This window comes from Malaclemys terrapin, chromosome 7 (genome assembly GCF_027887155.1).
Source record: "Malaclemys terrapin pileata isolate rMalTer1 chromosome 7, rMalTer1.hap1, whole genome shotgun sequence".
Lineage (NCBI taxonomy): Eukaryota > Metazoa > Chordata > Testudines > Emydidae > Malaclemys > Malaclemys terrapin.
In genome coordinates this window covers 59899895-59923522 of record NC_071511.1, presented here as the reverse complement: position 1 = coordinate 59923522, position 23628 = coordinate 59899895, and the positions used below count along the sequence as shown (strand labels likewise).

Here is a 23628-nt window from a genome sequence, read left to right as displayed (position 1 = left end):
CCTTCGAAAAAGAAGGATGCGTGTGTTCCCGTACCTGGACGATTGGCTACTCGCGGGCAGGTCGGAGGCTGAGGTCCGATCTCACATGACGCTGGCCTTGCAAACGTTCAACAAGCTCGGCCTCCGGGTCAATGTGCCCAAGTCCACGTTAGTCCCCACACAGAGACTGGACTTCATAGGTGCTACCCTGGACTCGATAACCATGCAGGCGAGCCTGCCAGAGGCACGGTTCATGTCAATTCAGAGAGCCGTAAGCTCGGTCCAAAAATTCCCCACGACAACGGCAAGGTGTTGCATGCAGCTTCTGGGGCATATGGCAGCTTGCACACACGTGGTCAGACATGCCCGCCTGAGGCTCCGGCCGTTGCAGTTGTGGTTCGCCCGCACGCATCGCCCCAACAGAGACCCATTGGATCAAGTAGTCACGATCCCAAACCAGGTGCTGAGCTCACTACGCTGGTGGCTCGATCGCCAACAGGTATGCGAAGGGATCCCCTTCGCTGCCCCACAGCCCACTCTGACGTTGGTAACAGACGCCTCGGACCTGGGTTGGGGGGCGCACCTGGGGGAACTGCGGACCCAAGGGCTGTGGTCCAGAGAAGACAGGCTGCTTCACATCAATCTGAAGGAGCTAAGAGCGGTTCGCCTCGCCTGTCAGACCTTCTGCGCCACCATAAAAGGGCACAGCGTGGCAGTCCTGACGGACAACACTACCGCCATGTTCTATATAAACAAGCAGGGCAGGTCCCGGTCTTCTCCCCTTTGTCGCGAGGCACTCCAATTATGGGACTTCTGTATAGCCCATGCGATACACCTCATCGCGACGTATCTTCCGGGGATTCAAAACAGCTTAGCAGACCGCCTCAGCCGGTCATACAGAATGCACGAATGGACGTTGAGGCGAGACATCCTGCATTCGATCTTCCGGAGGTGGGGCTTTCCCCGGGTGGATCTATTCGCCACCAGGGACAACAGCCAATGCCCTCAGTTCTGCTCGATCCAGAACCTCAGCCGGGGATCATTAGCGGATGCTTTCATGATCCCTTGGGGAGGGAGCCTGAGATATGCCTTCCCTCCGTTCCCACTCATACACAAGGTTCTCCTCAAGACCCGCAGGGACAGGGCGACGATCATACTTATCGCCCCGGCCTGGCCACGCCAGCATTGGTTCACGTCCCTGCTGGAGCTGTCCATAGCCGATCCAATCACCCTCCCTCTCCATTGCGACCTAGTCACGCAAGACAAAGGTCGCCTACTCCACCCGAACCTGTCTTCGCTACATCTCACGGTGTGGTATCTCTCTGGCTGAATGATGCAGAACACAGGTGCTCTCACCAAGTTCAACAAATCCTCCTTAATAGTAGGAAGCCCTCTACAAGAGCGACCTACCTGGCAAAATGGAAAAGGTTCTCCCACTGGTGTGAGCCTCAACGCATACAGCCTCTACAAGCCTCAGTTCCGTCGATCTTGGACTACCTACTGCACCTCAAGAATCAAGGGCTTGCGCCCGCCTCAGTTAGAGTGCACTTAGCCACTATTTCGGCTTTCCATCCGGGAGAGTTGGAAGTGTCAGTGTTCTCCAACTCCACAGTGGCCCGATTCCTCAAGGGGCTGGAAAGGGTGTTTCCCTACTCGCGCCCGCCTGTCCCGGCGTGGAGCCTGAACCTAGTCCTAACAAGACTCATGAGTCCCCCCTTTGAGCCCCTAGCCACTTGCTCCCTCACGCACCTCTCGTGGAAGGTGGCGTTTCTCGTGGCCATCACGTCGGCCAGAAGGGTATCGGAATTGAGGGCCCTCACTTCGGAACCACCCTATACAGTGTTCTATAAGGATAAGGTGCAACTGAGGCCGCACCCTAAATTCCTCCCAAAGGTGGTATCACAGTTTCACATGGGGCAGGACATTTGCCTACCGGTGTTTTTTCCTAAACCCCATACGGACCCTCACCACCGCAGCCTACATACCCTGGATGTCCAAAGGGCGTTGGCATTTTACCTGGAACGGACCAGGTCGTTCCGCAGAACACCCCAGCTGTTCATTGCTACTGCGGAACGTATGAAAGGCTTGCCTATCTCGACACAGCGCTTGTCGGCATGGATTGTGCATTGTATACGCACCTGTTATGAGCTCGCCAATGTTCCGGCCCCTGAGATCCGGACCCACTCGACTAGAGCCCAAGCGTCCTCAACGGCCTTCTTGGCGCAGGTCCCGATCCAGGAGATCTGTAAGGCAGCCACCTGGTTGTCCGTACATACGTTCACAGCCCACTACGCGATCCATCATCAGACCAGAGAGGACGCGATGGTCGGTCGGGCTGTACTACAGTCAGTTGTACCTTGACTCCTACCCACCTCCAATGGTAAACTTGGGAATCACCTAATGTGTAATGGACGTGAACAATCACTCGAAGAAAAAAGAACGGTTACTTACCTTCTGTAACTGTTGTTCTTCGAGATGTGTTGTTCACGTCCATTACACTTCCCACCCTCCTTCCCCTCTGTCGGAGTCTCCGGCAAGAAGGAACCGGAGGGGTCGGGTCGGCAGGGATATATATACCCTGGAGCGGGGCGCCGCTCTGGCGGGAAGGTGGGGGCCCTGCCGGCCCGACGGGAGCCGCTAAGGGAAAAAGTTTCCGACATCCGTGCACGCGGCGCGCGTACACCTAATGTGTAATGGACGTGAACAACACATCTCGAAGAACAACAGTTACAGAAGGTAAGTAACCGTTCTTTCTCCTCCCTCCCTAGTGCCAGGTTGGCGGGGGGGGCGCTGGGGATGGCAAGTGTGTGGAGGAGGGAGGAGATATTGGGGATTTCACAGAGGGAGCAATCTGGAGGACAGAGGAGTCCAGGATGAGGAGGACTCCTGTGTGGGCTGGGGCCAACTGCCAGGAAGGTTGGGAGAGATGCAGGAGGGCACCCCAGGGAGCGCAAGGGGTGGATCACTGAAGAGCTGGTCACACATTTCCAGCGGAAAATGGCCTCTTGCTCCAGACCGAACATTTGCAGATTTTGTTTTGTTTTTCTTCCCAAATTTTTCCCTCTTTTTAACAAAAAGCTGAAAAAACCCTATATCCCCAAATTTGTTCTTGTTCATATTTCATCCCCACAGCTCCCTTTCTCTCTTCTTTCCATTGGATAAAGGGGCAAAACATGGAAAACTGAAAATGTGTCAGTTCCTAGAGGGTGGTGGCTTTCTGGTGGTACTGCTCTGTACAAGGGCCTACCTAGGAGAGAGGTTCTACTGAGTTATTAACAGTGAAGGGGATGCGGACAATCAGAGCCAATTGAGCTGCGGGCGAGGTGTGCACATGTGCTCCATGCCAGTGTGCGATATGAAACCCTTCTGCTCCAGGGCTGTAAAGGCATTTGTCTTTGTGTGCTTTCCAGGTGAATGGAGATTTAGTGTCTGGTTTGACACGCAATACGGTGATTGACCTCTTACGCACGGCTCAAGGCACCATTCAGCTCACTGTCTGCCGAAGCGTGGCATTGCATTGGGCTTATTCAGGCAGCCAGTGTTATACTTCTTCCCTCCAGAGCACAACAGCCCAGTCGGGTAAGCATTAGCGCAATCCACTCCTTGCATGTTCAAAGTGGGCAGTTTTTGTGCGTGGGCTTGACTCTCCTCTCAGCGACACCAGTATAGCTCCATTGACTTCAAAGGAGTCGCTCCTGCTTTACACCACTGTAAATGAGAGTAAAATTGGGCCCACTTCCCCTGATTTGCCGCTCTGACCGAACAGTGCGTGGCACAAGACCCCAGGGAACAGGCAATGGTGGCTTTGAGCCTCATTCTGGGGATAGTTGCGGGCAAAGTTATAGCAACTTCAGGGATGCACTGACTTAGCTCTGGTTTCTTCTGTTCCCAGTGGGCTATTCCCAGAGCTGGGAATAGCTGGAGTGCAGAGACAAAGCTGTATACAAAGTTGTGGTAATTTACATATATAACTGGCCATTTAACATCTAACTGGCGTCACTGAGTCAGTGGTTCTCAAGCCTTGTTGGTCCACTATCCGATAAATGGTCAGAAAATAGCCCTAGATATCCCATAATCCTTTTGAGGTCCAGGGATTTGTGGGATATGAGCTATGGATTGATTTTTTGGGGCCATTTTTTGGCTTGCTCATCAAAGAAGGTAGGAGTGGATGACTTCAGGGGTCAAGGGACTGGTGCTTTTAGGTTGAGCTAGTGCACTGTAGGGATAGGGATTTTGTAGTGCTGCAGTTTTCTAGAAAGCCTTGCAAGCATTTCCCAGTCCTGGGATCTAGATGCAGTTTCATCTTGCTACGCAGAAGGAGGGAGGCGGTTTTCCTTTTCTTCCCTGCTATCATCATCCACATGGGACTTTATTCCCTTGCTCATTACCCTTACGTTAACCATGTCAGTGCTCAGTCTGCTCGTTCTGACATCTCCACATTCCATTGGCTCTGGATGGCCATTAATTCTTTGAGTCTATCTCTGGCTTCCGTCACCATGGTATCTGAGCATCTTCAGTGCATTTATTCTCTCAGCACCACACTCCGGTAGGGCAGTGTGGGGAACTGAGGCACAGTGAGACAAATTGTTGAGACCAGGGTCACACAGGAAGGCTGAGGCAGAGCAAGGAATCCTACTTGGGTTTCCTGAGAGCCTTGCTTGCTCTCTAAGTGCCGGTCCATCCTTCCCCTAATGCTGCCCAGACTGTACTGCCGGTGTGCCGTGTAGGGAGAGGTTTCTCACCCAGGCTGGGTGCTGGGGGGTGCCAGCCAGCGATGTCACAGAGACCGAGGGAGAAGGTTCTACCAGAGGGTGACAGTTGGCGGCAGTTGAGGAAAGAGTCAGGACGGATGGGGATGGGGGTCCATCAGGCTAGGCTGATCATGAGGGACATGGCCCCCAGGTGAACCCGGTGAATTGGAGTCAGATATAGGGAGCAGCTGGTTTATGTCCCCCCCCTCTTTTCCAGTCCTTTTGAGCATCAGGCTGAGGGCTCAAGCCCAACCTACAAGTCACATTAAAAGTCTCTTCTCCACAGGGCTTGGAAGCTGTGTTAGGTGCTGGCCTGGAAGGAAGAGGTGACCAGTTCCCCTCTCATCTTCAGTGTGGGAGTAGGGATAAGAGGGGCAGATGGGGAAGAGCTGCCAGATACACAGCCTGGGGAAATTCTGCTCCCACAAAGTCCCTGGCAAAACTCCCATTGACTTCAGTGTGGGTAGGATTGCACCCTATATGTGCTAGTTGAAGGAGCCAGAAGCTCACTTGTCCAGAGCCTGGGGGGTTTACAGCTAGTGCCTGCTTCTGTAGCTCTCTGCTGGTGGGCTTTCCATGCCGACGGCCCAGCTGCCAGTGTCACACTGCACAGAAGAGGAGGAACTTGCCTTTCAGATTCTAAAGATCTTTTTCTTTGCTCTCACTCTCTTGCGTTCAGATGAACAAGGTAACAAGGGAAGCCTAGAAGCCAAGCACTCATTCACTTTCAGAGGAGGGGAAGAGGAATCCAGCCAGATGTGCAGCAAGGTGAAGCCTGAGTGGAATTTCTAGATGTTACCGGGTGACCTGTTTACATGTGTCTCAGTGGCATGGGTTTGGGGAAATGAAGAGAAATCAGTTAATGGGCCACCCCTCTGGGGAGGATCATATTCTAATAAAGCAATAAACCATGCTGAAGGGAATGGGCTATTATAGGCAGAGCTGTTAGCTCCGGATTGAGGCAGGGATCATATGGAAAAAAGCATAGTATGTGATCTTGTAATTAAAGACTGTCTCATAACACAGACACACAAGGGGGCTGAATTCAAACTGCACGGACAACCTTTAATCTGGCATTTCCTAACTTCTGAATTTTGACTTTGTAACCTTAACATTCTTTTAACGTCATTTTTTTAATTAAATACATATTTAAAAAGTTGCACCTTACTGACCTCCAATTGCTGCCTTTGAAACAACTAAACTTAACTTCCTAAAACTTAGTTTGGTATCTAAGCCTTAGCAAGGTCTACCAAATATGCCAAGTTTTGTAGCTTTGGCCATTTTTTAGTTATACAGCTGTAACATTGCTGATAACAAAATATGACCACAGTGTAATTCTTTCCATGCTCAAATGATTAAAAAATGGCTCAACCAATTTAACTCATTTTTTTTTTTAAAAGCATCTTTGAGTTGAATCGAGCTGAGAAAATTTCAGGGTGGGAGGAATTTGTTTGACAAAGTTTTGAGCAAGGGATTAGAATGGAGATTGGAACTTAACTGTCCAAGATCAATAAAATACAGACTCACATATATGCTGTGCATATGATCTAGCAAATCAGTATGCCCCCAAAATAAAATAAAATCCTCAATTAGCAATATATTAAAACTCTTGTTTAATTTTAAGCATATGGTTAAGTCCCTCCCTTCTCAGCAAGGCACATGCTTAGCATTCAACCCACATTTAAATTCTTTGCTGAATGGGAGCCTAAAACTTATGTCTTATTCTTGGTTATTTTCAGCATGTCTTGAGCCCATTCTCCTTCAAGCAGGTAGTGTATATGCTTTACTTTCAAAACCACTGCTGCCATTTGCTCCCAATGGGTAGCTTTGGAAACTGACAGTACTGAGAAAAATGGATGAATAAAGGAGCAAAGCAAAATATCTTCTCTCTGCTAAGAGACCAACAAAAATCCCCATGGCTTTCTCCACTCAATTTGGTCCATAGGTGTAGAAATTGGATTACTGAATTCATGCTTCTTTTGTATTTCTGATGGGGGGGAAAGTAAGCCTGAATATATGGTAATAAGACAGAAATGGTGACTTTTGTAGAGGTACTTTTGGGGATTCAACAGTTTATACTTTGTAACATGCAAAGATGGTTTTCTGATTGTATCTGAAATACAAATTAGGGAAAGAATGAGAGTAAATCCATCCTGAACTGAAATCTAAGTAAATATCTCTCAAACGTTACAATTGAGAAGGATCAATTTGCATATAATAAAGGCAGACGTTCTGTATCATAATCTAAATGCAGAACCCAATTATCACTCTGGAACTTTACAATCAGCCACCGATACGCACACTCTCTCCTCCATCTGGAGGGCAATCAAGTGTCTGCTTTCTCTGCCAGTCAAGTGTTCCTTCCATAGACCAGCTGCTCCGTGCCACTAACAGCTGGCATTGTTGTGCCTGGGATTAAAAAGCAAGTTATTGCAAGTAGTTCATGCTCATCCAATGGTGCTTCCTGCTGCCAGTTAATATAGTATATGGGAGACAGAGAGCATGGCGTGGATCGTAAATCCTGTAAGTGATTGTACTCTCATTGTGAGAGCAGAGAGGAATAATTTATATGGATCCCTCCAGATCTCAGTGATGCATGCTAGGATGTGCACTTGCACAGAGATGTCTGGATTGTTGTGGAGCTTGCAAATACAGCTGAAGAGACTTTTTACACTGAGTAGGTCCTGCAATGCTGAATTGAGATTCGTGCATGTATCTTTGACCGGGAAACTTTCCATTTCCCTTTTCTAGCTTTGACAAGGGAAAATGTTTTTGTCAGATAAGAAGTAAATTTATCGATAAAATTAACGCTATTCTCAATGCTTCCTCCGTTAATTTTTCATTATGGTTTTATTTTGTTTCCACAGGATTCAGAAAGTAAATGTGGTTCACCCCTGCAAAGTCAATCAACTGAACTGGAGTTTGGGGCAAATGCAGACAGGTCAGTCTTTCCAGCACATAAAAATTCATGACAATGTACAGCATGGCCAGTTTGTTCTATTTCTTTGAGCAATCCTAATATCATAGATTTATACAGCACCATCCATCCCATAGTCAGTCCCAAGCTATAATTATTCAGCACTTTTGAAATGCAGCTACCTCTGGAATGGGGATGCCAACAAGTCCCCCCACAGCAATGACGGGAGGGGGAATTTTGGACAAGGACATCAAGGCATATTGTACTCTAACAAAAATCATCTTAAGGTTTATGTTGTGTGTGCAGCACCAGGTGGTCAGATTTTCATGCTCAGCACCCTCAGCTGCCATTGACATTGCTGGGTGTCCCCTGGTTCTGCTTGGCTGTACCTTGGAAGTCATCGAATCTGTGATCAGAAACAGTCCCCCATGACAGAGATCAGCCATCTCACAACATGAATAATGAATTAGTTCATCTGAGCAGCCCATTGACTAAAATACATTTGTATAAGTCATTCATCAAATGACAAACAAAACCATAAAGATCAAAGTCTATTTGGGGATAATTCACAAACAGAAAAAAGAGTTCATATGGTTGAATAAATAGTTGGCCCCACTTTCCAGCAGACACATGTGGATGTGAACCGGAAAAGAAAATGTTAATCAGCCATTTTCATAACCGTCAGAAGTATGTAGCTGCAATTTTGGTAGAAAGTTTGGTGGGTGGGTTGTGTTTTCCACAAGATCAGTAGGGGGCCCATCCCTCATACAAGCGGAGAAAGAAATTGTGTGTGATTTTCTTGCACTTAAAGGCACAGGAATTGTTTTTTTCTGTTTGAAATTAACAACTATGATAAAGCAGACAAATATTTGTATCTGGCATTGGTCCTTGTGTAGTTAAGAGGTGAGAATGTGACCCTGGTGTGACCTGCTAGTGCCGTTTCATTGTGGACTGTTGTAGTTCAAGATGAGCTAATGTTTCTTATGTTTAGTTCTATACTAGACTCATAGACTTTAAAGCTAGAAGGGACCATCATGTTCATCTAGTCTGACCACCTGCACATTGCAGGCCACAGACCCTCACCCACTCCTGAAATAGACCCATAACCTCTGGCTGAGTTACTGAAGTCCTCACAGCACGATTTAAATACTTCAGCTTACAGAGAATACACCATTTACACTGGAAATGGGTTCCAGCTAAAAGTGTGGCTCTGGATCCAAACTTTCCCAAAATGTAGTGTGATTTAGATCTGGGGTTTTGGTTTGGCCCATTGAAGAGTTAAAAGTAGCCTCAAAGTTCGGATTCAGATCCAGACTTTCCAAAGTTAAGTGGTGTTTGGATTAGGACTTTCTATTCAGGGCTATCTCTGTTCCATGCTGTAAAACACTCTGGGGGATATTTATTTTAGGAAGCCCTACCAGCTCTGCCTATTAGCTAAGGTAGGTTAACACTTCTTCTATTATAAGACTCTATTTTCAGTTGCTCATAACTTTACCATGCTTTAACTGTTGTTAAAGAGTTGTTTGGGTTTACATATAAGGTCTCCTCAGCCTTTTAAAATTAAGCTCCATAAAGTTAACAGCAGATACTGTTAGCTGCTGTATTTACAGACGCTGCTACAGACAAGGGGACCCTTTGCTGTGCGGGACTTGTGACATCCAAAACTCATGCCAGTGCCTGAAAACGGAAAGTTAGTGAAAGTGCTGAGTAGTTTAAAAAGGAGCTTAGAACTCAAACACTTATGCAGCCTTCACTGTAGTGGTGGCTCCCACTCCCAACTAAAATGTTAACTGAATGTTGCTTTACAGATCACAGAAATACTCCAGGTGTGAAAGCAGCCTTAGAACAGATAGTCAGGAGTCTGAGACTGACAGCTGGATAAGTGAGGAAGATGAAGTGGCCCGGAGGATTTCCGTTCTACCCAGAGGTAAATGTGTGAAAGGCTCTCTCTTTTCTTTAACATACTGACCCAGATTCCCAGTATAGCTTTAATGAGCTCAATAGAATTAGGCCCATTCCGGAACTATCTGTTCTGTGTTTGTACAGTGCCTAACACTATTGGTCTGTAAGTAGGGCCCCTAGATGCTACACTGATATAAATAATAGTCAGACACCAGCTGAGGCTCTCTCTCTATCTATCCCACCTGTGGCTTCTTGGAACACAACTTTCATCATTATGCTGCATGCTATGGCCGTTGGAACTTCATGATAATGGCAGGAATAGAGCTTAGATTGTCCTGCTCCAACAGTACAGGCCCTTGTAACTTGAGCTAATGAGGAATCGCCATTTGCTGTTAGCACGACAGGGTCTATGACCAAAGCTGGGCCAATGGAGATATTATTTGTTGAACAATGTAATTAAATTTACTGAATCAATTACTCCTCATTTATAGTTGCATATGATTTGACCAGATCTACAAGCTGAGCAAATAAAGGGGAAAAAGTTAATTACCTAATTTATTTGAATAATGTCACTCCATTTAATAGAATCATAGACTTTAAGGTCAGAAGGGACCATTATGATTGTCTAGTCTGACCTCCTGCACAACGCAGGCCACAGAATCTCACACACCCACTTCTGTATCAAACCCCTAACCCAGTGGTTGCCAAATTTGTTCCGCCGCTTGTGCAGGAAAAGCCTCTGGTGGGCCGGGCCGGTTTGTTTACCTGCCGCGTCCGCAGGTTTGGCCGATCGCGGCTCCCAATGGCCGCGGTTCGCTGCTCCAGGCCAATCAGAGCTGTTGGAAGTGGCATGGGCTGAGGGACATACTGGCCGCTGCTTCCAGCAGCTCCCATTGGCCCGGAGCAGCGAACCGCGGTCACTGGGAGCCACGATCGGCCGAACCTGCGGACACGGCAGGTAAACAAACCGGCCCGCCAGGGGCTTTCCCTGCACAAGCGGCGGAACAAGTTTGGGAACCACTGCCCTAACCTATGTTTGAGCTATTGAAGTCTTCAATTCGTGGTTTAAAGAATTCAAGGTGCAGAGAATCCTCCAGCAAGTGACCTGTGCAGCACGCTGCAGAGGAAGGCAATAAATGCCCAGGACCTCTGCCAGTCTGCCCTGGAAGAAAATTCCTTTCCGACCCCAAATATGGCGATCAGCTAAACCCTGAGCTTGTGGGCAAGACTCACCAGCCAGACACCCAGGAAAGAATTCTCTTTAGTAACTCAGATCCCACCACATCTAACATCCCATCACTGGCCATTGGGCATATTTACCGCTAATAGTCAAAGATCAATTAATTGCCCAAATTAAGCTATCCCATCATACCATCCCCTCCATAAACTTATCAAACTTAGTCTTGAAGCCAGATATGTCTTTTGCCTCCACTGCTCCCCTTGGAAGGCTGTTCCAGAACTTCACTCCTCTGATGGTTAGAAACCTTCGTTTAATTTCAAGTCTAAACTTCCTGATGGCCAGTTTATATCCATTTGTTCTTGTGTCCACATTGGTACTGATCTTAAATAATTCCTCTCCCTCCCTGGTATTTATCCCTCTGATATATTTATAGAGAGCAATCATATCTCCCCTCAGCCTTCTTTTGGTTAGGCTAAATAGGCCAAGCTCTTTGAGTCTCCTTTCATAAGACAGGTTTTCCATTCCTCAGATCATCCTAGTAGCCCTTCTCTGTACCTGTTCTAGTTTGAATTCATCCTTCTTAAGCATGGGAGACCAGAACTGCACACAGTATTCCAGATGAGGTCTCACCAGTGCCTTGTATAACAGTACTAACACCTCCTTATCTCTACTGGAAATACCTCGCCTGATGCATCCCAAGACCGCATTAGCTTTTTTCACGTCCATATCACGTTGGCGGCTCATAGTCATCCTGTGATCAACTAATACTCCGAGGTCCTTTTCCTCCTCTGTTACTTCCAACTGATTCATCCCCAGCTTATAACAAAAATTCTTCTTATTAATCCCTAAAGGCATGACCTTGCACTTTTCACTATTAAATTTCATCCTATTACTATTACTCCAGTTTACAAGCTCATCCAGATCTTCCTGTATGATATCCTGGTCCTTCTCTGTATTGGCAATACCTCCCAGCTTTGTGTCATCCACAGATTTTATTAGCACATTCCCACTCTTTGTGCCAAAGTCAGTAATAAAAAGATTAAATAAGATTGGTCCCAAAACCGATCCCTGAGGAACTCCTCTAGTAACCTCCCTCCAGCATGACAGTTCACCTTTCAGTATGACCTGTTGTAGTCTCCCCTTTAACCAGTTCCTTATCCATCTTTCAATTTTCATATTGATCCCCATCTTTTCCAATTTAGTTAATAATTCCCCATGTGGAACCATATCAAATGCCTTACTGAAATCGAGGTAAATTAGATCCACTGCGTTTCCTTTGTCTAAGAAATCTGTTACCTTTTCAAAGAAGGAGATCAGGTTGGTTTGGCACGATCCACCTTTTGTAAAACTATGTTGTATTTTGTCCCAATTACCATTGACCTCAATGTTTTTAACTACTTTCTCCTTCAGAATTTTTTCTAAGACTTTGCATACTACAGATGTCAAATTAACAGGCCTGTAGTTACCCGGATCATTTTTTTTCCCTTTCTTAAAAATAGGAACTATGTTAGCACTTCTCCAGTCATACAGTACAACCCCTGAGTTTACAGATTCATTAAAAATTCTTGCTAATGGGCTTGCAATTTCATGTACCAGTTCCTTTAATATTCTTAGATGAAGATTATCTGGGCCCCTCGATTTAGTCCCATTAAGCTGTTCGAGTTTGGCTTCTACCTCGGATGTGGTAATATCTACCTCCATATCCTCATTCCCATTTGTCATCCTACCATTATCCCTAAGCTGCTCATTAGCCTCATTAAAGACTGAGGCAAAGTATTTGTTTAGATATTGGGCCATGCCTAGATTACCCTTAACCTCCACTCCATCCTCAGTGTTTAGCAGTCCCACTTCTTTCTTTGTTTTCTTCTTATTTATATGGCTATAGAATCTTTTACTATTGGTTTTAATTCCCTTTGCACGGGGAAATTTAATTCCCTTTCTACATGGCTTTTGGCCTTTCTCACTTTATCCCTACATGTTCTGACCTCAGTAAAGTAGCTTTCCTTGCTAATCCCTCCCATCTTCCACTCCTTGTAGGCTTTCTGCTTTTTCTTAATCACCTCTCTGAGATGCTTGCTCATCCAGCTTGGTCTACAGTTGCTGCCTATGAATTTTTTCCCCTTTCTTGGGATGCAGGCTTCTGATAGGTTGTTGAACAAATTCAGTTATACCCTATTTCAGTGTTTCCCAAACTTTTTTGGCCACGGAACACTTTTTAGCCTATTACGGAACACTTATAATATTATTTTCTAGTCGTTTGGTTTTCAAATAAAAAATTGTGTTATTTATGCTCAAATATATTTTATTTTATAAAACAAAACAAAAATACAAATTTAAAATAACTTGAACTAACAATTTCTAACTGGAAAGCGCGTATAAAGTAGTACAAAAATCAAGTGCAAGAGTCAAAATTAAAAACAGTGTTCTACTTAAAAAAAATGTTTTTATATATACACAAACACCAAACAAATTAGATTTTTACTAGGAAAATCTATTTTTATAAACAGAAATACAAATCTGGATTTAATGGGATTGGTGTTTCTGCTTAATATTAGGAATAATGCTGGAAAGTTGAATCCTCATGCGCAGCATCAAGTCTATTCCTATATTTGTTTTTTGTTGCAGTATAATACAAAAATCCGTCTCACACAAATAAGTTGTAGCAAAAGGAAGGAGCACTTGAACTGCACGTTTAGCCACATTAGGGTACTCTTCTATTAAGCTGCTCCAAAAATTATTAAGCGGAAGATCCTTAAACTTTTGTTTCAAATCAGAGTCAGAAATTAAGTCAATTAGGCTTTCATAATCGTGCACAGTAAAGCCGACTGGTTTGGCTGTAATTACAAACGGATTTCGAACCCAAACATCATCATCAGTAGTTGTAGGAAAATATTCTAATTAAGAGGCCTGCAAGTCACATAAGTGCTATAAAATGGTGCTAGAAACTTCTTCATGGACTGTAGAATTTATTTCAGACAGAAATTCATGGACTGTAGGGAAGCAATCAAAGTTATTCTGTTCTACAGAAGATGCCCAGAATTCCTGTTTCTTTTTTAACAACGAAATTTTATCCATTGTAGTAAAAATGGTCATTCTTTCCTTGCAGTGACAGATTAATTTCATTTAATTTTGCAAAAATATCTGCAAGATACGCAAGTCTCATTAGCCATGAGGAATTTGTCAGACAGTCATTACATTTTTGTCCTGAATTATCTGAAGTGAAGAATACCAGTAGTTCATTACGAAGCTCAAAAAGCCTCACAAGCACTTTTCCTCTGGATAGCCACCTCACTTCCGTATGTAAAAGAAGTGCTTTGTGCTGACTACCCATTTCCTCACTCAAAATTTTAAATAACCTGTATTGAAGTGGTCGAGATTTGACAAAATTGATAATTTGTACTGCTTTATCAAGCACAATTTTCCGATATGCTGGTATTTTTTTAACTGCAAGTGCTTGTCTGTGTAGAACACAATGGCCCTTACTGCTTTCTGGTGCCACACTTATGATTCGCGTTACAGCTCCCTTCATCTTCCCGATCATTGCCCGAGCACCATCAGTACATACATCAATACATTTTCCCCAACTAATTTCATACTTTCTGATAAAATTGTTGATGCAATTGAATATTTCTTCTTCAGTTGTGTTGCTTTGCAGAGATTCACATAAGAGCAGGTCCTCTTCAATAATATTGTTAAATCTATATCGGACAAATACTAGTAGCACAGCAAGTCCTGAAACGTCAGTGGACTCATCTAGCTGCAATGAATACTCATGGCAAATTTTCAGTCAGCAAACTAGCTCTTTTTCTATGTCATCAGCAAGATCTTTAATACGGTGTGCAACAGTATTATTTGACAACTGTACAGCAGCAATTTTTTTAACCAGACTGTTCGCTCAACATGCACGTTACAATATCTTTTGCTCAAGGCTTGATAAGCGTTTCTCCAATAGTGTGAGCTTCTCCGGCAAGCGATATACAGTAACTTACTCAATAAGATGCCTCTGTTGCACTTTTGTTGTCTGTTTTAGCAATTTTAATCGTCGAAAGTTTACAATTTCAAAGGAGTCACGTTTGCTCTTGAAAAATATTATATCTTTGTCTTTGTATTCAGCATGCTTCGTTTCCAAATGCCTATGAAGTTTAGCAGGAGCCAATGAACTGTTTGCTAGTATTTTGTTGCACACGACACACTGCGCATCAGGAACATCTTTATTTCCAACACACGTAAAACCGAAAGACAAATAACTTTCATCATACTTTCATTATGGTCTTTTAACACCTGCTTCTTCTTGTTTTTTGATATACTTCAATGGAAATTCTTTCACCTTGGATAACTCACTAGTACTAACAGATTTTTCGGCAACAAAAGACTGCGATTGTTCATCCTCACTTTGAAGTGTCACAATATTTTGCTCGTTTATTTCGGCCACAGTTGGAGTACCAGAAGAACTTGCTTTTCATTTCAAAGTTCCTTCTTTTAGCCACAAATTCATGGTAATTAGGTTTAGTAACAATATTTAGAAATACTGATTTTTGTCAAATTTTGTTTGTCACAAATATTTATATTGTTTCAAGCAAAGCTAGTTTAGTTGTACTTATTGCACACACGGTAAAGACCCACAGCTTTGAACATGTTGAGTGAATGTTATATTCAACATGGCATAAAGAGAATGGTGTGTGCATACCACTGCAGTTCGCGCAGCCTCGAGCGGAAGGGGTACAACGTCACTAACTGAAACGTGCCCGAAAGGGGTAGACGTCAACATGCTTGTGTGCCACGTTCTCTTTACGCCATGATATTCAATACGAGATCTATCAATAACTGGAAAAAGAGTTTTATGTTAAATTATAGTCATTCAAAAAGTTGTAAACTACGCTTCAAATATGCCAAATTTAAAATTTAAAAAAATTTAAAGACCCTTTTTTTTTAATTATGATTCTTTCACGGAACACCTATTCACATCGTGTTCCGCGGAACACCGTTTGGGAAACACTGCCCTATTTAATCACCTCGACTTGCAATCATGATTTTGTCCATTAGAGGGCAGTGGTACACATTCACACTAGCCAGTTCTATACATTGTTTTGCTGAAAGAGATGTAATAGAGGTTAAGGCCAGAAGGGACTATTAGATCAATTAGTCTGACCTTATGTATAACACAAGCCAGAGAATCTCATCATTGATTCCTGCAGTGCAGGGAATTATTATTTCCTGCTGCGGAGGTGAATACCCTAGCAGAACCTCTGGGCAGTTCTTTTAAAAGGACATCCAGTCTTACTTTAAAGACTCCAAGTGAATTATTACATTTATGATTTATTTAATGCAAAAGGGAAGGTTCTATGGGCACCATGGAAGAGTTACAAATTATGCACTAATTTTTTCATCTTAATTTTAAATTCGTTTCCAAGGATAAATACAGTAATTCACCTGAAAGATAATATCACACAAAGTGTGGAGAAGCACTGAAATGAATTCCAGTACAATGCTACAAAATTCATACTGGCCTTTTAATGCTCAGGGTTACAAGAGGACCGGAAGATCTTGCAGAAAACTTGATCCAAAAACACAAACAGGGACTACTGAAGGAAACAAAGAAAGGGGGAAAGAACCAATTCTAATTTAAGGTCTTGGTCCTGCCAACACTTAAACATATGCTTCATTTTATGCGTGTGAGTAATCTCCTTGAAATCAATGGGACTGCTCATGCACTGAAGTTAAATCCTTTGGTGCATTAGGGGCTGAACCTGTCTCCAAAGGCCTCAGAAGACTCCCTAGTCACAGCAGGACTCAGCCTTATCTGTCTTGTGAGAAGTTCAATTGCTCCTATGCCAAATACAGAAGAATACCTTGAGCAAGGGATGGTGATGATTGAGGGCTTGTTAGATGAACACTTAGTTGATTGCAAGCTGGGATGTAAATTTACAGTGCACTAGCATGCCATGCGCTAACTGTCCGTGTGGACCCTGCTACCACACACTAAAAGTTCCCTAGTGCACTTTGACCTACTGGTCCCTTAGGCTAGGTCTACACTGGGGGGGGGGGGGATCGATTTAAGATACGCAAATTCAGCTACGTGAATAGCGTAGCTGAATTCGACGTATCCTATTCGACTTACCCTGCTGTGAGGATGGCGGCAAATCGACCGCCGTGGCTCCTCCGTCGACGGCGTTTACTCCTCCTGACAAGGTGGGAGTACGCGCGTCGATTCGGGGATCGATTTATCCGTCCACATGAGATGTGATAAATCGATCCCCGAGAGATCGATTTCTACCTGCTGATCTGGGCCGGTAGTGTAGACTAGCCCTTAGACTCCTAGCTGCGCCACTCCAGGAGTATCTCAGACACTGCTGTAAGGTGCAGTTTCCACTCAGCTTCCCTTTCCTCTGCAGAAGCAGTAATTTGCTGATGGATGGTTTTCACCAGCAGCAGAGTACGACACGCCCTGTGCAGGCTCAGCTCTGTCGACTGGTGCATAGGGGCACATAGCCAAAACACCATCCATTTCCTGCCCACTTGATTTTATGAAAGCATTTGATAGTGTCCACAGAGACGCCTACTGGAAGATCCTGAGACAATAGGGAATTCCAGCAAAGATTATTACTTTGATTAAAAACTTTGTGCTGCATCTGGACACAAAGCAGAGACGCCAAATGGTTTAAGATAGTTTCTAGTGTAAGGCAAGGTTGCGTATGACCCCCCGCTTCTCTTCTGCATTGTCATAGACTGTGTGATGAGAAAAGTGATGGCTGCTGCCGAGAACGTGGGCATTGCTTGGGCAAGAGATGAGCTGTGAGACTTCAGTTTTGCAGATGATCTAGTGATATTGGCTACCAACTTGGATGGAATGAAAAGATTTTTTATGAGCATAAAAGCAGATACTGTTAAAGTGGAATTTTGTATCAGTAAGCAGAAGACCAAGGCCAGGGAGATAGGAGAGAATGCTGTCAATGCAGGCAGAGTGATAAGAGTACAAAGGAGTGGATGACTTTGTCTATCAAGGAAGTGCAATATCTGCTGAAGGCCAGCTTGCTGAAGAAGTGAAGTCAAGAATCAGTAAAGCTTTTGGATGCTTTACCCATTTATCAAGCATCTGGAAGAGTCAGAGGAGGCGATATAACGCTATTGCCCTTTCAACACTACTGTATGCCTCAAACATGGCAGCTAGTGGGAGTACACAACAGCGAACTGAATGCATGTGTGACAAGATGGTCGATATAGTATGGAGGCTAAAATACCACCCCTTACCCCTGCTCTTGTGGCACCGAGGGCCCCACTAGTGGCCCAGGAAGGTGGTAAAGGAGGGAAGTGGGGGAGGGGTCTGGGTTTGCTCCTCACTCTGAGTCCCAGCCCCTCTCAACCCCTGCAGGCTCTTACCTTCTTCTCCCTTGGGTGGGGTACCTTCAGTCCTTAAATGCTGGGGGAGGGAATATCCCTCCCCTGCTGGGGCAGGGTCTCCCTTACTCCAGTTTTCTGTTCCTCCAAGTCTAACAGCACACCTCCAAGCTCCAGTCCTCTCTCCTTCCTCCTTCCCCCTGACTGCCTGAAGCAGGGGGTTTTATTAGGTTTCTAACAGGGCCTTAATTGATTACAGGTGCTCCAATTATCCTGTAGCAACCCTCCCTAGTCTACAGGGAACCACGCCTTAATTAACCTAGGGTTTATATACTTCCCTTCTACCACTTCCCACTGCTCCCTGGCCCTCCTGTATCACAGCATGTCACCAGTATTGTTTGAGACGAATTTGTTGGAGAAATTGTGTGACCAATGTGGAAGTGCTGTGCTGCACGAGTCAGCAGACTCAGTAATTAGACAGAGATGGCTTCTGTGTCATCAGGCCATCCCATGGCAGAAAAACAAGGTATATCTTAGACTGGTTTCCACCTGGAAGGAAGAGAACGTGGGGAGGACAAGGAATGACCTATGGCAGGACAGTTGAAAAGGCTGCTGCCATCATGGAGACAATTTACGATAGAGTCAAATACCTTACTCCAGACTGACAGCAATGGGAAAAATGAGTTGCCTCATATACCACTAGACACAGATGTCTAAGTCTTCCCTGCCTACTGCCCTCTCCCTTGGTCTGGGCTAGGACAGTAAATGAGCATTCAGCAACTACTAACTTCTGTGTATCTAGACCCTAGGTCACACACAGAAGTGTAAACGGTATTTACTCCCCAGCACAGGTGCTTAGTCCAAGTCATGACCTAGCCTTGAAATATTAGGTCAAATCAAGGCAGGGTCCCTCAATTTCAGTATATGCAGACCATATTCATAAAGACAAGCCGCAGAGTAACTCACCTCAGCATCTCTGGTTCCAGTGTCACCAACGGTCTGAACATAGACTCACTGTATTGTCGCACGAGAGTTCAAATAGACCAAATGTGAGTCTTCATATTCCATTGACCTAGCAGTGTTTCATGTAAGAATATTTGACATTTATGCAGGTTTTTTAACCATTTACCCATGTGCTCAATAGACCACAGTCTCAAATTGAGACACCTATCTCAGGTAGGGCTACAACCAATAAAAATTCATCTTTGCTTTGGTGCAGCCAACTTGCTGAAAAATTGTAAGTCCTTGAGCGGGAGGGAAAGGTAAAAATAGAACATGATATATTTCCTGATTTGGGGAAAAAAGTTAATGTACGGTGATTATTGCTAGAACCAGGAAAGTGACCACACTAATCTGTAGAACAGGGATCGGCAACCTATGGCACGCATGCCAAAGGTGGCATGCGAGCCGATTTTTGATGGCATGCGGCGGGCTGAGCCGCTCAGCTGTTTCCGCCGCTGGCTCCTGCCAGCCGGGGTCCCACTGCCGGTCCCACTCAGCGCCCGCTTCTGGCTCCGCTTCGAGTCTGGCCTGAAGGAACCCCAGGCTGGAAGCGGGCCGAGACCCCAGCTGGCAGGAGCCAGCGGCCGAAACCCCAGAGCGGTGGTGGGCTGAGCCGCTCAATTGCTGCTCTGGGGTTCCGGCTGCTGGCCCCTTGCTAGACGGGGTCCCTGCCGCAGCCTCACTCACCTTGCTTCCGATTGGAGTTTCAATGCAGGCCCCCTGCCGGTCAGGGTCCAGGCCCTGCTCAGCCATACCAGCCACCAGCTCCACTCACCTCAGCTGCCGATCTGGGGTTCCAGTCGCTGACCTCCTGCCAGCTGGTTAACAACTAATCACTCAGAAGCCTGTGTGCAGCTTAAAGTATCCAAATACTAGACATTGGAAAGCTCAGCAAGGAAAAGCAAGGGCAAGGATCACACTAAACTGATAAGATTTGCATTTTAATTTAATTTTAAATAAAGCTTCTGAAACATTTTGAAAACCTTGTTTACTTTACATATAACAGTAGTTTGGTTGTATAATATATAGACTTATAGAGAGACCTTCTAAAAAATGTTAAAATGTATGACTGGCACGTGAAGCCTTAAATTAGAGTGAATAAATGAAGACTCAGCACACCACTTCTGAAAGGTTGCTGACCCCTGCTGTAGAAAGTGGAGGATTTACAGTGAAGATGTGGGTGGAGTCTTTTGCACCAGTTTAAGCAGGCATTGAAGTATACAGTTCTGCAGTAACATTGTATTTAGTCTAGGCTGTGTTTAGCCACTGCACGTGGCCATGAGCTGCAGTGTTTGGCTCAAGATCCAGCTTCCATGAAATTTGGGGGTTTAGATACAGGGTTTTGACTTATGCTTGTGTCAGCTGGGAACATAAACGAGGTTGAGAAACTGCTTCTGGATTCTGCTTCCAAAAAGTAGGTGGCAAAAGGCACTGAAGACTAGCAATCCCCTCCTTTTCAAAGCCAGCAGTGTGTGCGCATTGCACTACAAAAATTAAACTCATTCCCTCTTTGTTGTCAATGCCTAGGCAGAACACTTGTTTCTGAAGACGAGCTGACTCAGCTGACTCACATTATGCCATCGCTGACTGGGGTAGATCTGAGGTCTCGTCTCAGAGTTCTGATCCAGAGCCTTCGGAGGCAGATTGAAGAGCAAGAGATCCTGAAAGAGTTTGTGGTGAGATGTGCTGCTTGACTTTTGTAGGCCTAAGTGTTTGGCACAGCTGGGAAAGTGAGTTGTATGTGAAAAAACCCAATCTCTCAAGGATTAGCACATCCCCACTGGTTGGAGGAGAGATCTGTGGGTGCGGGTGCTCCTTTCTGACTCCATTGGGTCAGGGAATCACTCCCAGCTAGACTATGACCCATGATCTGTGCTCAGAGGAGATCTTCCACATGCAGCTCTCCCTCTTTCCATGCAGGGGAGGGCTCAGTCACCTTGATGGCCTTTTCCCTATGTCCCTAGACTCTATTGGCTAGTGGGTATTTGTACATCTCCAACTGACACAACTGGGAATCACCTTAGGTGTATTAACTTTTTGGCAGAGCACTCTCAGATCTGATGTGCTGTTGTGTTGGGGGGATTCCAGGGGTGGCATCAGACTGAAGAATTCCTGACTATGCTCCCAGGGAGCAGGATTAGAAATCGATCAAAGGAAATACTTTGTTACACAATGCATGATTGACCGGTGGAACTCATTGCTACAAGAGACCATTGAGGCCAAAAGCTTCACAGAAAGATGGGAACAAATTAGAGAAAGTCCAGAGAAGAGCAATAAAAATGATTAAAGGTCTAAAAAACATGACCTATGAGGGAAGATTGAAAAAATTGGGTTTGTTTAGTCTGGAAAAGAGAAGACTGAGAGGAGACATGATAAATGTGTTCAAGTACATAAAAGGTTGTTACAAGGAGGAGGGGAAATAATTGTTCTTAACCTCTGAGGAAAGGACAAGAAGCAATGGGCTTAAATTCAGCAAGGGAGGTTTAGGTTGGACATTAGGAAAAACTTCCTAACTGTCAGGGTGGTTAAGCACTGGAATAAATTGCCTAGAGAGATTGTGGAATCTCTGTCATTGGAAATTTTTAAGAGCCATTTAGACAAACACCTGTCAGGGATGGTCTAGATCAGGGGTTGGCAACCTACGGCACGCGTGCCAAACACGGCACACGAGCCGATTCTGAGAGGCACGCAGCTCCCTGCCGCAGTCCCGGCCCCCAGCTCCCCCGCCCACCGCTCTCCCCTGCAGGGGCAGGAGGCAGAAACTTGGTTCTGCGGCAGCCAAGCTTCCCCCATCCCCCGCTTCTTCCCCCAGCATGGTGCTTTCCGGCCCCTCCTCCCACCCCTCCCTGCGCCGATCAGCTGATGGCCCTAGCGAGGGGGAGGGGGAAGAGCGGCAGCGTGCGCACAGCTCCCTAGAGGATGCAGAGAGGTAGGGACGGAGCCTGAGGGAAGGGGCTGGAACAGGCATATCCCTTCCAGTCCCCTGACATGAGCCACTCAGGGCAAGGGGCTGGGAGCACCCCCATGAGCTGAGCACCCCAGCCTTCTGCCCTTCACCCCCCACCCCTCTGCCCTGAATCCCCCCACCCCAACACACACCCAGCCTTCTGCCCTGCAACCCCACAGCCCCATCCCTCTGCCCTGAACCCCCCCACACACTCAGCCTTCTGCCTTGCACCCCCCATGCCCCCAGCCCTCTGCCCTGAACCCCCCCACTCCAACACTCACCCAGCCTTCTGCCCTACACCCCCCCAGCCCCATCTCTCTGCCCTGAACCCCACACACCCCCAGCCTTCTGTCCTGCACCCCCCCACACACACACAGCCCTCTGCCCTGAACCCCATACACACACTCAGCCCTCTGCCCTGAACTCCACACACCCCCAGCCCTCTGCCCTGAACCCCATACACACACTCAGCCCTCTGCCCTGAACTCCACACACCCCCAGCCCTCTGCCCTGAACCCCCCACATCCCAACACACACCCAGCCTTCTGCTCTGCACCCCCCCAGCCTTCTGCCCTGAACCCCCCACAGCCCAACACACACCCAGCCTTCTGCCCTGCACCCTCCCCAACCTCCGGCCCTCTGACCTGATCCTTCAACCCCCCCCACACCCAGCCTTCTGCCCTGCATCCCCCCCAGCCCTCTGCCCTGATCTCTGAACCCCCCCACACTCACCCCAGCCTTCTGCCCTGAACCCCCTCCCCCAGCCCTCTGCCCTGAACCCTGAAACACCCCCCCCCCCAAGTCTGGGGTCCCAGCTGCAGGCCCTGATCAGCCCGCTGCTGGCCTAAGTGAACAGAACCCCAGGCTGGCAGCGAGCTGAGCAGGCTGGTGGCGTAAGATCAGCATTTTAATTTAATTTTAAATGACGCTTCTTAAACATTTTGAAAACCTTTTTTACTTTACATACAATAGTTTAGTTATATAATATGGAATTATAGAAAGAGACCTTCTAAAAACGTTAAAATGTATTACCAGCACACGAAACCTTAAATTAGAGTGAATAAATGAAGACTCGGCACACCACTTCTGAAAGGTTGCCGACCCCTGGTCTAGATGATACTTGGTCCTGCCATAGTGCAGGGGACTGGACTAGATGACCTCTCAAGGTCCCTTCCAGTTCTATGATTCTGTGAATTCAAAAGACGATCAGACATTTCTATGGATAATAAGAACATGCAAAGTTACAGTAGCTGGGATAAAAATGATAAAAGTTATAAACTCTCCTGCTTCAGAGCATAAGCCAACCATTGACCGATGGGGGCTAGGCATAAACTTCCCTTACAGACAAGTTATTCTATAATTGTCTGTTACAAGGTTGGACCTTCCTCTGAAGAATCTGGTAATTGTCCTTGGTCTCCTTGGAATTCCTATTTTATATGTTCCTTTGTTCCTTTTACCTGCTGTCCAGCTCTTGCCGTCCAGTAACAAAATCCCACCAACACAAAGGTGTTTGACAGAAGTGTGTAGTGTTTGCTAATCATCCCACAAGCCCAACAGCCTCTGAAGTTCCTATCTATCAATGACTCAGGCAGGAGGGTGCCCTAGGTCACTCTTG

The 23628-nt window shown here is 45.8% G+C and overlaps 1 protein-coding gene across 2 annotated transcripts in view; it reads left to right on the top strand.

Moving 5' to 3' along the window:
- Nucleotides 1-23628, top strand: part of FRMPD2 (FERM and PDZ domain containing 2) — a 132082-nt gene that overhangs the window by 94977 nt on the left and 13477 nt on the right. For both annotated transcript variants that reach the window (XM_054033323.1, XM_054033321.1), the window contains 5 exons: nucleotides 3390-3558; nucleotides 5410-5498; nucleotides 7598-7671; nucleotides 9456-9574; nucleotides 20594-20742. In XM_054033323.1, coding sequence (XP_053889298.1) covers nucleotides 3390-3558; nucleotides 5410-5498; nucleotides 7598-7671; nucleotides 9456-9574; nucleotides 20594-20742 — 600 coding nt within the window. The remainder of the gene's footprint in view (nucleotides 1-3389; nucleotides 3559-5409; nucleotides 5499-7597; nucleotides 7672-9455; nucleotides 9575-20593; nucleotides 20743-23628) is intronic.